Here is a 14933-nt window from a genome sequence, read left to right as displayed (position 1 = left end):
GTGCATAGCTTCCATAGGATCGTGTTCAGTTCTAGGTGGAGCTCAACACAGAATCCATTAGGATGGCCTCGACACAAAAGGCTGCAATCTCTCACCAGACCCAGGTGGAGATGAGTGCACTTATGTCTTGCAATTAAAGCTATTTTGTTTTTATGATTAGACTTCAGTGGCAGAAGGCAGCTCAGAAGCACATCATGCAATTAGCCCAGGTGAGGAGGACTGATTTCACTCTGTGCAGATATGAATTGTATTGGACAATTGAGTTCAGTTGGGACTGGAAAAGTAGGTTCCAAATGGGAACCTACTTTTTAAAACAGACATCTTCCAAATGGGAACCTACTTTTTAAAACAGACATATTCTCGTTCAGCTAAAAAGCTTTCTGCTCTCTCCTGTGAGAAGAAAACTACACCAGGAACTCACTTGTTTTCACACATCTGAAAGTGGGAGAGCAGAGAGCAGATCAAGACTTTCCTTGTCCCTGTGCTGTCCAGGAGCTTCTTGAAAAACTGCCCAGTCCACTCAGAGGTTACATATTTATTGGACATTGCATAATACCGAGAGTCATTAGACTTGCATGCCTTACTCTGAGATGTACTGAGCAGTTGCAAGTCTTTCTATGGGTCACAAACTCTACACTGAGTGGTGGATGTCCAGTATCTGGCAGGCTCAAGCTCCTACTCATGTAAGAATGTCTCATTTATAAAGCAGAGGGATTTTGTTTTTCAGCATGAAAGCATACAGAGCTCCATGTTTCCTAACCTCCAGATGGCACTCACTCCACATCAAGTAATCCACCAAAAAAGGAAGGCAGTATGGCACAATTCCTTTTACATTTCAAGGGACATGAAATAATTCCAGATTCTTGACTCTGTTTACTGTGTATGAATCCAGAGAATCCTTCTCCCAGAGAGTTCCTGCAAACTGGAGGGTAAGAGGATGGTCTCAGCAGGGCACAATTTAATCCTCCCACTTCACTTAGAACCGGCATTGTTTCAGCTGAAGCACTTCTCCTAGTTTTGCACAAGACTTTCCACATATTACCCTAAAGATGTGGGCCGCTAAGGAGAGTTTAAAGAAGCAGTGATGGAAACTGGAGTACGGGAAGACATGTTATATAAGGAAAGATTAAAACGACTGTTAAAAGTTTAACATGAAGAAGAAAAAGCTGTCTTGGGAAGAGGGTAGCAGTCTTTTGATACATGTATAACTCTGGAATGAGAAAATGAATCATTTTGCACTTTATGTGAGTGGCAGGTACCAGGAAAAATAACAAGCTTAAATTATAGCAAGGAAGAATCGTGTTAACTTTTCGGAAAGCTAGTAGCAAGGATAATACAGCACTGGAATGGATTCCCTGAGGAATCTTCACCTTTGAAGGCTAAACACACACACCCATCAAGAGGGATGTATTTAACAGGGTTTATCTTTTACTGTATAAATTGAATCACTATCTAAAGAGCTCTTCACCAATTCTCTGTCTATACCAGAGCTGCTGGTATATACACTTTGCAAACATGATTTTTCAAATACATTCACAAAAAATTTAAAAAACATCTATTTTAATTATACCAGGTTTAAATAGATTTCACATCTAAAATACAGATTAATCACATAATTTTTTTGATTGAAATATATTTCTAATCCTTCTAATGACTCATAGAAGATGCTTTTCACAAAGTCTAGTTGTGTCTCTTTTAATCACATACATCTGAGAGGTTTGTTTAGTGCCCTTCTGACAACCTCATAAAGACATTTCTCAAGTTCCCCGTTGAAATCAATAGCAACTCTTAAGCACTCTGACATCTTCATGATTAAGGGGAAAATGTCTAGAGAACCAAAGTTGCCCACATGGAATAGATGACATAACCTGTGTGATATGGGAAAATTGTGTTGAACTGGACACCTTATTTTGTTCAATTATTACACTTTCCCTGGAAATGTAAATTATTTTACGCTACTGCAATTAGCTCTCCTCTGATACCCAGCATTACACTTCCAAAGTTAGTTTGGGTCTCTCTACCATGTGCAGCAACCTTCAGAAAAGACCTTTTGGGAATATCCACGGTCCTTATCAAAACTGCCTCAGCACCTGCAAGCAGAAGGCAGCAAACAGATATTCTGTAGACATCAATTTCATGCCAATTTTAACAGTAATTTCTCTTTTATGATAATTAACTTTGCCAACTAATCCTTATTTACATAAGTAGAGAGTCTTAGAAAGATTGGATGAGATTACAACAGTAGTGAAATCTGTAAATAACCAGCGGAAATTCCATTTATTAAAGAGATTGTGTAGATATTAAACTGTGTGGTAAGTTACTTGTAAAGCATTCTTATGATGTATCACTTGTGCTTATAAGCATTTTTCCCTTTTGTTGCCAGATCTTAAACAAGGGATTATGCATGTTTAGACAATTCATTTTCTGTACTTCTTTCAGTTAAACAGCACAAGTGTGTAGCTATATGACTTAATTCTTTCCTTATGTATACACTGCTTTCAATGTTATATTTTTGAGGATTGTTAACGTTAATTGTACCTTGGTGCACAGGTGTTTCCACTGCCTCCAGATTTTGTGTGTTCTCTTTTTGAGTTCCATTTAAAATAAAGAAGTGTGAAACATATATTTTAACAAAACATAACATAGGTAAATTTATGTAAATCTGTATTTTTCATGCTTTTAGGACGGTCTTTGTTCCCAGGTGGCATCTTAACTAAAAAGTTTTGCTTTATAAGATCAGTGATAACTGTAAATCCAGTTGTGTTTCTTAGAAACTGTATTTAAAACTGCTGCTTGATCTTTAGATTACTCTAAAGTAAACAACATAACCAAATGGATTTTCCTACGAAGGTCTCCTCGTGCTGTGAAAATTACAGCATAAACAGTAAGATTCCTTGAACTGGTTAGGATGAGGATGATTATGTATGAACATTAGACGGATAATACTGCCATTCCAGGCATCATATGTTCGTATGCATTATGTACATACACATTCACATGCTTTGCTTTCCATAAAGAACACACTATAGAACACGATTTCTCAACTGGAGTTCATCTTAAAGCAGACAACAGTTTTGTGAAGCGGGGTGTTTTTTGGTTTGTTGGTTTTAGAAATCAACAATTAGGGCCTCAAGCTGCATTTCCTAAATCCTGCCCAGGGAGAAACCAGTAAACCTTTCCTAACGTAGGATGTCTGTCTTAAAAACTCTACTTGCTACTCTGAATTCATGTCAGTTATGTTTTCCCTCTTCAGAAAACTTCATGTTTGCTTTGATAAATTCCCTGAAACACAGAAGAGTCTCCAAGTAACTCAGGAGTTCTGCCAAAGGCTGAAGAGGTGCTCACACAGCCATGCCCACAGTCCTCTTCTGTCACAGGGCATAGATGCCACAGACTGACATCAGCTTGTGACCTTCTCTAAGCCTCTCTGAGATGCTGTATGTATCTATGTACCCACAAGAGCGCCAGCACTTAGAAATGGAATTTCCAAATATCTGGGGTTACAGTCTCACCTCGCACAAGACCTTTATGCCAGGCCAATGGAGCAAAAACATGGTAAATTTCTCTTAACTACCTATTGACCCAGGGGATGGGCAGAGGAAAGTCTCAGTTGGCATATACTGATTGAAAAATTGCATTAAGAAGTAATCTGCAAATATACTGGTAAAATAACTATAAAAATTATGAGATTTGTTTTCACCTGATCACTTCAAAGTGTGGGTTCACTTTGCCCATTTACTAATGACCAATTATCATCACTGGATATATTTTATACGATCTGTGAATTAACAAATTAACAAACAAATTAACAGTAACTCTTATGTCAGCTGCAGGTATTGCCGAGAAAGGGAAACAAAATCAACCAACTAGGTACTGTAGAACCACCTGCAATTACCACGAGACTTATTAGCAGTTACACCATTATGTCTCTTAAAAGCCAAATGGACTACAACTAGTAATACTACCACTGTGTTACCATAGGGATACATTAAAAACCCTATAAAAGCCACAGAGTGAAATCAGCACCTGGTGGTGTTTCAGACCTGGTGAGATGATCTTCATTGCTAGAATAAGCATGATTATACTGTAGCTGCTCCTCAGTGCTGGCATATCCATTTGAACACTCTGGGAGAATCTTAAGACCTTTAGTAAGAATGCAGGAGCCATCACACACCAGGACCTTACCAAGGGCTGTCATCATGTACTCACACTTTCAACTCTTACTGGAGCCTCTTCTCCGAGTAAGCTGGATGTAAGCACTGATCTAGAACAACACCAGTACCAGATCCAAAAGCTACAGCTCAAGCTCCTCTCTGGGCTACAAGCTCAATGTTGTTTTTCTGGAAGGGAGACTAGTTAATATATTTTCCTTCTCTTTTGCTTCTTCCAGATCCTTGGCTTTGTTAGGTTTTTGGGTTAGGTTTCTAAATCTGTGTTTGGTGTTCTAGGCTCTTTCAGTACTACTTTTTAGCTAGCCATATTGTTTTAAATAATATGCCATTACCTATATGGGTTGTCTTCAGCCCCACAGGTTCCTCAGTTGTGGAATCTCCTTTATTTTAACCTAGAGCTTAAAACACCAATTACCTATAAAATTAACTGTTAGCACGGTAGGCTGTAGAAATAACCAGTGCAGAGAGCACTCTCTGCATTCCTTGTAAACCCACAAATTTTAAGGCATTATTTTGTTCAAAGACTCAACCATAATAAGCCAACATCATTATTGGAAAAAAAAGTCTGGTTTGGCTTTTTTCTTTGGTTACTACAGGAAGATTATTTTCCTCCTCTGTTTTATTTTCAATTGGACTCAACATATGCATTCCCATTTGAGGTGCAGCAGTGTTAAACCACTGCCCATCTGCTGTGGAACAGGAAATCTGCATTGGAGACTCAAATGTTATAATTTTATTCAATGACTTGCAATTTCAAATGGTTCTGCATTCTGCTGAAACTGCTGAAATTTGATGTAGAACTAAATAATTTAAACACAATAGGAAGAATTTCTTATATTCTTCATAGATTAAATTTTTTTGTTGCAACCTTGAACAGGGCTGCCCAGCACTGCGACGTCTGCTCCTTCCCTAAGCTGCTGCTTACACGGCCAGTGAACAGATGCAGAGCAGGATCATTACACAGACAGGGCAGGGGAAGGATGGTAAATCATTCTGCTTAACTGAATGCAATGCAAAGCACGATGTATTTTTTAAAAAGGTGAAATGCTGACTAAAACTGCATGCTTAATGTCCTATTAAATTTAAAAACAGTTGAATAAAATAGGCTCATGGACCTGCTTAAGAGTTTGAAGTCAGTTCGGCTTCTTGATTACTCAAGTAAGATACAAGACAGTGCACATTATTGATAATTTTACATCACTTTTTGGATCAGCATCCACACAGTAGTGAAAATACACAACTTCTACCTTAAATATTGGTCTATTATTCTCAGATTATCTAAAATGACAGACACATCTACACCTCAGACCCAATTTTAAATGAGAATTTCATCTTGTATGATGCATTTCCCAACTCTGTTTCAAGTACATAATAGTCCCACAAGGCTGAGGACTCAGTTTATCAAGAAAATCTTGGAACAGTTATTATTTTAAGGCAAATTGAAATTTTCTTCTTTTAGAGTTTACTGACTTTGAAAAGCTTGATTAATTTGAGTTATATTAACAGAAACACAGTTTTTAAACTAAAACTCTGTATTGGGGGGTGGTATTTATTTCAATCAAGAGTTTTGAGATTTTATGTAATCATACTTCTTCCTTTTATGACTGAATTACACAGACATGATTTACAAATTCAGAATTAGTAATACTGTTTTAAAATACCACTAAGGGAATGTGAAATAAGTGCAATAAACTTCTTTTAAGCCATTTTAAGAACTATTAGTCATACTGAAATACAACTTCCATTAAAATGAAAACCAAGAAATGTTATGCCTGCGAATAACCCATCATTTCAAAGCAATTATGCTCTAGGTAAAACTCAGGATTAAGGGTGTGCATTTGACATTGTAGTAGTCCTGGCAATATACAGGCATGAAAGAGCCAAGATTCTGTACGTGTGTGACCAGTACAAATGCAAATGTGTTGGATAACCACTCATATTTAGTTCTGACAAGTTGGCAAGTACAAAAGCTCTAAAACCCGAGCTTTACTATTTTTGTGGATAACTGTGTATGGTGGGTAGGTGTATGTTCCGGGGAAGCTGCTCCATCTTTGATACTATGACAAGTTCTGCATTCAGGCACTTTTAGATTTGCTTAGCTTTTTTTCCTGTAAAAATGAAAGTGCTGCTGTCAGAACTGTGCCTTCCCTGCTGCGGGAATTAGATCCAGACAGCGTGACTTGAAAAACACGGCCGCTGGAGCACTCGAGACTCCACTTTGGGAGAAAAAACTGAGGTCTAGCCTGCAGCTCCAGCCCGGGGCTGAACCTGCTCCCGGGCGAACACGGCCCATGGTCAACACAGTATCACAAGATCACTGTTCTGGGGATGTTGTTTAAGGTAACAAAGAGTCATTCCAACACCAACAATCTGAATCTGGAGCGGAACGTGTCTCGGCCCCGACACCGACGGAGTTCGACGTGGGGAGGCCTCAACCAGCGCCCGAGAGCTCCCGGGCAGCGTTCGGCACCACTGGCACGGGGGTGACCGGAGCCCTGCCCCTCCCGAGGGCACCGGGGATGCCGCCGGGTCCAGCTCTGCCCTCCCCGCGCCCCGGGCGCCATTAGCCCTCCGTGACGGCCACCTCGGCGCCGGCGTGGCCGTCCCGCGCGGGCTCCCCGCCACAGGATCCCCGTCCCGGGCGGGCTCCCCGTCACAGGATCCCCGTCCCGGGCGAGCTCCCCGTCACAGGATTCCCGTCCCGGGCGGGCTCCCCGCCACAGGATCCCCGTCCCGCGCGGGCTCCCCGTCACAGGCTCCCCGTCCCGGGCGGGCTCCCCGCCACACCCCGTCACAGTCTCCCCGTCCCGGGCGGGCTCCCCACCACACCCCGCCCGTCACGCCGCACGGCAGGTTCCCCGTGCCCAGGATGGCGGTGACGGTGCTGGACGTGGCGCACTGGAGCACATGGGCGGTGTGTGCCGTGATCAAGCTGCCGCAGCTGGTGGCAGTGTTGCAGGCCGGGTCGGCGCGGGGGCTCAGCGTGACCAGCCTGCTCCTGGAGCTGGCCGGGTAAGGCGGCGGGGGCACACGGGGACAACGGGGCGTGTTCCCCCCGATCTGAGCAGTAGGTGCGGGGGCGCGGCGGGAGGAAGCGCTGGGGCCGCGGATCCCCTCGGCCGGGGGTCCGGGGCGCTGCGGCCGCGCCGCTGCAGCAGGCAGGGGTTAATTCCTTCCGGCGCGGCTCGGGCCAGGCGTGAGGGCGCCTTGAGGGGCGGCTGGAGAGGCAGCGAGCACACCCCGCTGTCTCGGTGTTACATGGCTCCGTTCGGGGCCAGCCCTCTCTAGGAGAGCCCAGAGAGACTTTGGAGAAGGATCTTCCTGTTTCTAAAGTGATTCCGCGCTGTCGTTTAAAGGGCAACGGCTTTTATAACTTGTCCTATACGACGCGTGAGAGCGAGCTGCTGAGGGCGCAAGCCGTGTGTTTGGGTTACTGAGTGGCCCGTGTGCCCTGTGGTACAAGTTGTACTTGTCAGACAGGCTCCCCTCACACAAATCAGTAAAACATAATCATTCTTTAGGAAAATTATAAGCCGTGTCAAACTCCAAAGACCTGTCAGCCTGTAATAAGCTTACATAGGCTAGGCTTATTAAATCTTGCCTAAAGAGGATTGTATGGAATGAAAAATAAATAAACTTTGTGCATGCACATTCAGATGTAGGTACAAGTGAGAGTAAATACCTTGAAAAGCCTCATGTTGGCCAAACCGATGGATGGAGGTGGGCAGAACATCCAGCCAGATGGCTGCTAGCTCCCTGCACCAGCCTAAAACAGGGCTTTTTATTCAGATAAATTCCCTCACAAAACCGGCATGTTGTTTCTGAACTCACCCGTGACGTCTTCAGGCAGGGGCACAGCTGCTGACCCTGGTCTGGCATTTAGGTGTACAGACATCTCAGAGTTAATTAAGTAAATTCTAGTTCCAGCAGAGATTAGTGACCCCACAGCTCCAGCCAGAAAGTGGTTGCAGCATTTTAAAATCATTCGTGTGCATTAAAAAAGCTTTGTAAGTAATGTTTTGGATGAGCATGGCGAAGCCATAAATGTCTCCTAAGCACCTGTGTGATAACTATGGTACCCGCACCACTGCAGTGTGGGTCTTCTTTGAAACATTTATTGGGACTGTTTGTTTATTTAGTAGACTATTTATCCTGCAGCTTTTAAAGACTTTGAGTCCAGTTGCAGGGAGCTTTGGGACTACTGGTGCAAGCTGGGATGGTTCTGCAGAGCAGGCATGCAATGACAAGGCAGAGGAGTGATAGATAAGCATGGTGCTGATGGCAGGGAGTCTAATTTGACTTTATAACAAGGAAGTTCAAATATTTAAATTCTGAATACTGTAAGAAACAGTTTCTTACAAGGCAGGCTGTTCCTTGTGCCATCTTTCTACCCTGGAAACCATAAATTTTTCCTTACATAAAATTGTTCCCAGAGTCCTTTCTGTTTCCTCTGTGCAGCCATGAATTTTCTGTCTAACTCCATGGACTTGCAGGAGAGTGGAAAGTAGGGAAAACATTATAAAAATTCCGTTCTTTTCAGATACTGTGTTTTGGCTTGGCAGGAAGGAGAATTGCCATTGTTTGGTACACTTAGGAACAGACTCTCAGTCTGACTAGTAGAGCTATACTGGGCAGTCTCTTAACAGTATAGTCTAGACAGCTTGGAAGACATTTTCTACTCCTGTAAAACTTGCTTAATGTAGAGATTGAACCACAGTCATAAATAAATCTGAATTATCCTAGAGGTGCCAGGGTTCTTGCAAAAAGAAGGTATTCCCTAGGTCTGGAAGCCTTTCTTTCTTTCTCACCAGTTGTAATTAATAAAATTATGCCTTACGCACTCTGCCATAAAGATCTCGATGAGAAGTGTGTGCAGCTCTCTACCTCTTATTCTATTTGAGGGTCGCAGAAATAGACTACAGAATGATCAGGCTTGCACTTTGTGCCCAAATTTGTTTGATCAGTTTGACAGGAGGGGCTGTCTTGTGCCTTTTGGCACCACCAAAACAGTAAAAAGTTGTGAAGCCGCTGTCGTGTCCCGTTGTGCAGTCACCTTGTTTTGTATCTCTCTGTTCAGCTTCATTGTGTTTCTGAGGTACCAGATCTACTATGGTTACCCTCTGCAGACATACCTGGAATATCCCATCATCATTGCACAAGGTAATTTTTTAAAACCATGTTTTGGAAATGAAACAGGGCTCATTCAGGACTCCCAGGCTCTGCTTGTAGGTACAGTACTCCACTGCAGTGATGCTGGAGTTGGGGGGGAGAGGGAGTGAACATCTCAGATAAAATTGAATTCTTATAAATTTCATTAAAATAGATGGTAAGGTAGAGGAGAAAGACCTAATTATTACACAGAATTACAGTGTAAGCGCATCCTTTATCCAGTACCTCCATGTGGGAGAGAAACATTTTAAACACTCCAGACTTGATGAAAAGCTTTCTTTTGGAGCTTGCAGTATTTTGGACATTAAGCACATTTGAGAGACAGAGCCTGTAAGAAAGGAGTTACCATAGACATGGTGCCCAGTGGAACTGTCTAGGATTGCGTTCGGGCCCCGCCGGGCCCTCTGTGATGAGCTGTCTTTTGTTTATTTCAGATGTCATTCTCCTTCTGTGCATTCTGCATTTCTTTGGAAAAATGAAACGAGCTTTGTTCTTTGCAGCTATGTATCCTTTGATATCTGGGAGTTTTGGGTTATGTGAGTTGTTTGATGGTTCTATGTCATCATTTGTTTTGTGCTACTATTGTAAATCATTTTCAGCCACTCCTCAACGTGCATTCCACATTCACATGCTGATTTCTTGGATCATGGTAAATTTCCCCAGGAAGTAAGCTTCATATGTAGCTATGCTTTAGAAGACTACCAACTGATAAAGAGTAAACCCAATTCTTAATTTACATCTTTGCTAGGGATGCAGAGTAGAAATGACAAATCTTATTTCTTTGATTCCCACCCATGCACGTTATACTTGCCATGATGAAGATAGCAGTGTTTGTTTGTCTGTTTTTAGATAGGACTTCTGTTTAAATCTCAAATCTTGTGCTTTGGAGCAAGTTTTGAGAAACTACAGGCAACTGCTCAACTGAAGACAGTGTGAAAAATAGGAACACTTAATGTTTCAACCAGTGCTTAATATGTTTTATTTGGATTCTATAGTCTGTTACAAAGTTTCAATAAGATTGTTTCCAGATATTTTAAAAAAATCTAATTCCTCAGGCAGTTTTGAGAACTTTGTATCCTAGAATTTTCAGTGCTATGAAACTTAACTTAATGTAAGATTTTGGGGGGGCTGGTACATGCTAACACTGCAGAAGTGGATAATAGACCTGGCCATGGTAAGTGCTGCATGTTTATTTGAAAGTAGGTCTTCATATGAAATTGCTTTTTTTATGGAAGTCTTTATCAGTGGAATCTCTCCTTATATTTGTCACTGGAATAAGGACAACTTTAGCTTTCAGAATAACCAACCAGTTTTCAAATACAACTGGTTCTCTCTTCTGTGAGTAGCTGGAAAACATCAGTGGCAATAGAGACTCTATGGTGAAAAAAAAAGGTATGTTCTAAGGTAAAGTTGCTAATTGGTGGTGCCTTAATTAAAACTAGGAGATGCTTAAGATGTTGAAATTCTATTGCCACTTTAGTCCTAATGTCATAATCCCAACCAATAAATCTTTAACACAACAGGAAGAGAATGGACCGTCAGTCAAAGCATTTGGAACAGGACATGTGAAATAATTTTTCCCCTTTTGTCCTACAATTTTGCAAGAAAAATACCATCTGATAATGTCTACATAGGTTAGAGATGGTCTTTTCTCTTTTTACCATAAGAGAGAAAGTAAAAATGTAATTGAGATGAACTGGAGTTGCTAATGCAAAAGATGATACAAATGGGGATAAAAACTTCTAAGCCCAACTCCAATCCTTACTTGCAAGGGAAATCTGGGCATGGCAGAAAGGCCTGTGTGAAGGTGCTCTCTACCTGCTCCCTTTGCAAAATCCCCTTAAAAAGAGTGACAGAGTGAATAGTGCATTCTTGTTATTATTTTTTTTCCCTCCAATTGGACTAATTTTCCACACGTTCTTGTCAGTTTTCTCATTCCTTTATGGTTTGGTTTGCCAGACATAGTGGTAACAGATGGTCTGAATCAACCTTGCTGTTTAGACTAGATCAGTCCCATTTCAGCTAACTTTCATAAACAGTTTTATGGAGCAGGTTGAGAAGCTTTTTTTGTTTCTTTGCTTTTTATTGTATTTGCCTCTATCAAGCATTTGCCAGGAACAGTAGCAACTGTCCTGCTCTTTGAGCCTCTTGCTGGGCAGTACCTCAGAAATCAGTCCCTTGTTTCTGGCAGTTTCCAGTTTTGGCTTCACTGTTCCTTAGTAAGAACCAAAGCACTTGGGTTGCCAAATACCGGCCTTTATTCTAAGTGAAAAAGCTAGTTCTGTTCAGATAATACAATAGCAGAGGGTCATTCTCTTTTTTTTTTTACCTGCTTTTCAGAACCTGTGCACATTCATCAGTGCAGCCAGTAAGCTGGTTCAGCTGTGGTGTCTCTGGCAGACCAAAGATTCCGGACAAGTGAGCGCCTTGACCTGGAGTCTGTCTGCATACACCTGTGCAAGTAAGCCATGGGCAACTTGGTGTGAAGTACTGAGTTCTCCTAATGCCTCTTTCCATAGGTATTTACTTATAGGTAAAGATCTTGCCTGAGTTTCCCTTTTAATGCTGACTCCTGAGACTCTTGAAATCAAGTTTTATCTTTGACACCAGTGATATAAAACAGTGACCTAAAACCCATGTGAATATGGCCAAGGGAAGCTCAGTTGAAATAACTGAAAGGCTGTCTTTATGAAGAAAAGATTTCCATGTTCTAGGATTTAATAAAATTACTAGTGATCCAGCATGAAAAGGTGCTGACACTTGAGTTAGACAATTAGGCAATGCTAATTTTGAAGTTACCTATAAATAAGTACACACTGATAAATACCATTAACTCTGTGGCTATGTATAATTGCATTTCTGGACAGTTCCTGTGGTAATTTCCCAGTGGTCTGCATGAACAGTTCTACAGCTTTTTGTGAGAAGTGCCAGTGCCTTTCTCATCTTCACAAAACTTGTTTAAAATATTCTCACTATAAAACACAGTGATGCTGGATCTATTTCCACATGAAAGTGAATCATTAGAAGTTTTGGTATGTTTGCTGAACAAAGTAAATGATTTTAGTCTGATGCAAATGTGAACTAATTAACGTTTAGGTCCATTGTGGGAAGGAAAACTGATTTCCTTGTATTTGCAGAAGGCTGAAAGCACACCTGTGGACATCCACAATGGTTAAGTTACTTGATTGGGAGTGTAAGTCACTGTCAACTACTGAAAGAGGGGCTGAACAGAAAGAAAAGCAGTATCCTCTGGCCACATCCAATCTGTATCTGTGTGATAGATACAGATATAAAAGTTCTAATTATAGCCGTGATTTTCTCATTGAAAAAGACCCTTAATACATTGTCACTTTGAGAGTGTGATCTCTGAAGCTAAAATACTGAAGAGTTGGATGTACTAAAAGTGGGAATATCTGTACAGTGTATGTTTTCATGGAAGATTACCCTCTGTTGAAAAATAGATATTTCATCATTTTTTAAAATTATAAATGTGTCATATGTGTTCCACTAATCAGAATTCATTCAATTTATAGCAAGAATATTTACAACTGTAGTGACTACAAATGACCTCGCAGGTGAGTACAGTTTGGAACTGCCTGCCTTTCCAAGGGAACAGCTGCCACAGTAGTTTGTAGGTCTTTTGTAAAACAGCTAAAAGGTCACAGAAGAACAAATCATGAACGTGGTGGGTTAGCATGGTAAGGGAAGGAGTTGCCAAAAAAAGTAGCACAAGATTACAAATCAGGAAAATACATCAAGAAAAAAAAAACCATGAAAAACTGCTCACACTTATCATTTTTTCAAGAGGCAAAAGCACTATAAAATTAATTCTAAAAATAGCAGAGTAAAGCATTAAAAATCTTTACTATCTAAAAATAATGTAAAATATAACTTAAAAACTCTGTAGCAGTTGAATGAATTTTTCAAATAGGAAGTGCTTCCTTTTCGTATTGAGGGCTTTCTGAATTAAAAATTCTTCTAGAAAACTAAAGTTCAACTTAGTATATGAATAGTTTTAGGCACAACATTCAGAAAGTTTTGGCAGGCTGAAAATGAAATGGTAGGCTGGTAAGAAACTCACAAAAATTGACTTAAAATATATAATTTGCAGCTGATTTAACTATGAAGTAAATTTATTTAACAGGTTCTTACCATCCTGAGAAAACTGCAAGAGCTAGAGAGTGTAACAGATTTTTCAATAAATGGTTTAAAATCAAGACTTGGTGGATGCAAGAACAGTAACAAAATCCCTTTGTGCTTCATCTGGTGGTTCCTTGTTCTCATTCAAAACTGCTGTTTCATCAGAAGCATCATTTGAATGAATTTTATCCTTTTTAAGCAGCACATTAAGGCCGCAGCTTTACAAGCATTTCAAGCAGCTCTTTCACTGGAAAAGAAGTCCCATTTCAATCCCCCATTTCCACCCCTATGCTTGCTGCTTTCCTTTTGCCAGAGTAAGGAGTTCATGGGGCCATGATGTTTGGTAGAATGCAGGTGCAGGAATTTAGTCAGGGTCAGGTACTGAGCCCACCTCACCTGCAGCTACACACACAGAGAGAAGTGAGAGAAGTTCACTGCGGGGAGGGAGGAAACACCAGGAGAGTAAAGCTGGCTCTGGGTAAAGCTGCTGTATAAAACCCAGCATCATCACTTTGGAACAGGGAAGAGACAGCAGCAAACATCGATGCTGTGCTGCTCTAATGGAAAATGTTTCCAGTTAACTTGTAACACTTTTAACATCCACGTGTACAGAACTGTCAAATATCTCATACTTCTGAAACAAAATTTTGTGTGCATTTCTGTGAATATTCCAGTTACCAAACAGACATTAGACATACCTGTACTTCAACCTCTGGTCTCACAGGTAGAAGTACTATGCCTATTATGGTTTTTAAAAGAGCTGAGTTATTCAAGGTACTGAAAAACTGACTTTTTGTCAATTGTCAGATTTTCCATCATTAAAATCTGACAGATACAGGTTATTTCCTCTCTCCCCAATGGCTACACTTAACAGATGGCAATAGAGAATAATCCCTTTATTATAAACAACACATGCAACTCTAAAGGACGTGATCTGCAACTCTGAGTTTAGCTTTTGGTGTAAATAAGAACTAATATGAGGCTACTCACACTTGTACTACTCTCCTGGCTTTGTTAGAAAATAATTAAATGTACTGCAGTGTATCATTTTCAGATATCACTGCAAGCGATTAAGTGCTAAATGCTCTTTTCTGTTGTATTTACACTCAGAATTTCTGGGTTCCTGAATATAGTAATTAAAACTAATTGGCTGAAAAGAGTTGCAGAATAGGAACCAGCCTGTCTGTACACCAGCAAAGGTTTACAAACCAACTTGTCCTGTGAAAATAACAGCAGTTGTTTTTTTTTTTATTAATGCTTACAATATTTTTTTTCCCTTTTAGTTCTCATCCGTTTCATAACCATGCTCATTCTCAATATTTGGGTCACAGCCACTATCCTGCACTACAAGAAGACTAAAAAGACCGATTAGAAGATACTGATTAACACACATACCATTACCATGAAAAAAAAAACAAACTACAATTAAGCTTGAAGAACAGAACAAGGGTT

At 40.7% G+C, this 14933-nt stretch overlaps 1 protein-coding gene across 2 annotated transcripts; it reads left to right on the top strand.

The window, feature by feature from the left end:
• The first annotated feature begins 6540 nt into the window (after positions 1 to 6540).
• On the top strand, positions 6541 to 14916 carry SLC66A3 (solute carrier family 66 member 3). 2 transcript variants are annotated; one of them, XM_051778388.1, is made up of 7 exons: positions 6541 to 7184; positions 9250 to 9332; positions 9776 to 9845; positions 10458 to 10515; positions 11682 to 11802; positions 12875 to 12916; positions 13486 to 14757. In XM_051778388.1, the coding sequence occupies exons 1-7, from the start codon at positions 7042 to 7044 to the stop codon at positions 13581 to 13583; spliced, it is 615 nt and encodes a 204-aa protein (XP_051634348.1). In that variant the 5' UTR covers positions 6541 to 7041; the 3' UTR covers positions 13584 to 14757. The 2 variants fall into 2 exon arrangements, with proteins under 2 accessions (XP_051634348.1, XP_051634349.1); XM_051778389.1 differs by lacking the exon at positions 13486 to 14757 and adding an exon at positions 14765 to 14916 and having other exon boundaries at positions 6544 to 7184.
• The last annotated feature ends 17 nt before the right edge of the window (positions 14917 to 14933 follow it).

The sequence above is a fragment of the Manacus candei genome, unplaced genomic scaffold (assembly GCF_025592945.1).
Source record: "Manacus candei isolate 608988 ecotype Guabito, Panama unplaced genomic scaffold, ASM2559294v1 h1tg000011l, whole genome shotgun sequence".
Lineage (NCBI taxonomy): Eukaryota > Metazoa > Chordata > Aves > Passeriformes > Pipridae > Manacus > Manacus candei.
This window is presented reverse-complemented; position numbering and strand designations above follow the sequence as displayed.

Coding starts and splice junctions, on each gene's coding strand:
- SLC66A3 (XM_051778388.1), top strand. CDS start 7,042: ATGGCGGTGACGGTGCTGGACGTGGCGCACTGGAGCACATGGGCGGTG. Junction 11,803..12,874: donor GTCTGCATACACCTGTGCAA/GTAAGCCATGGG, acceptor TTCAATTTATAG/CAAGAATATTTACAACTGTA. Junction 12,917..13,485: donor GACTACAAATGACCTCGCAG/GTGAGTACAGTT, acceptor TTTATTTAACAG/GTTCTTACCATCCTGAGAAA.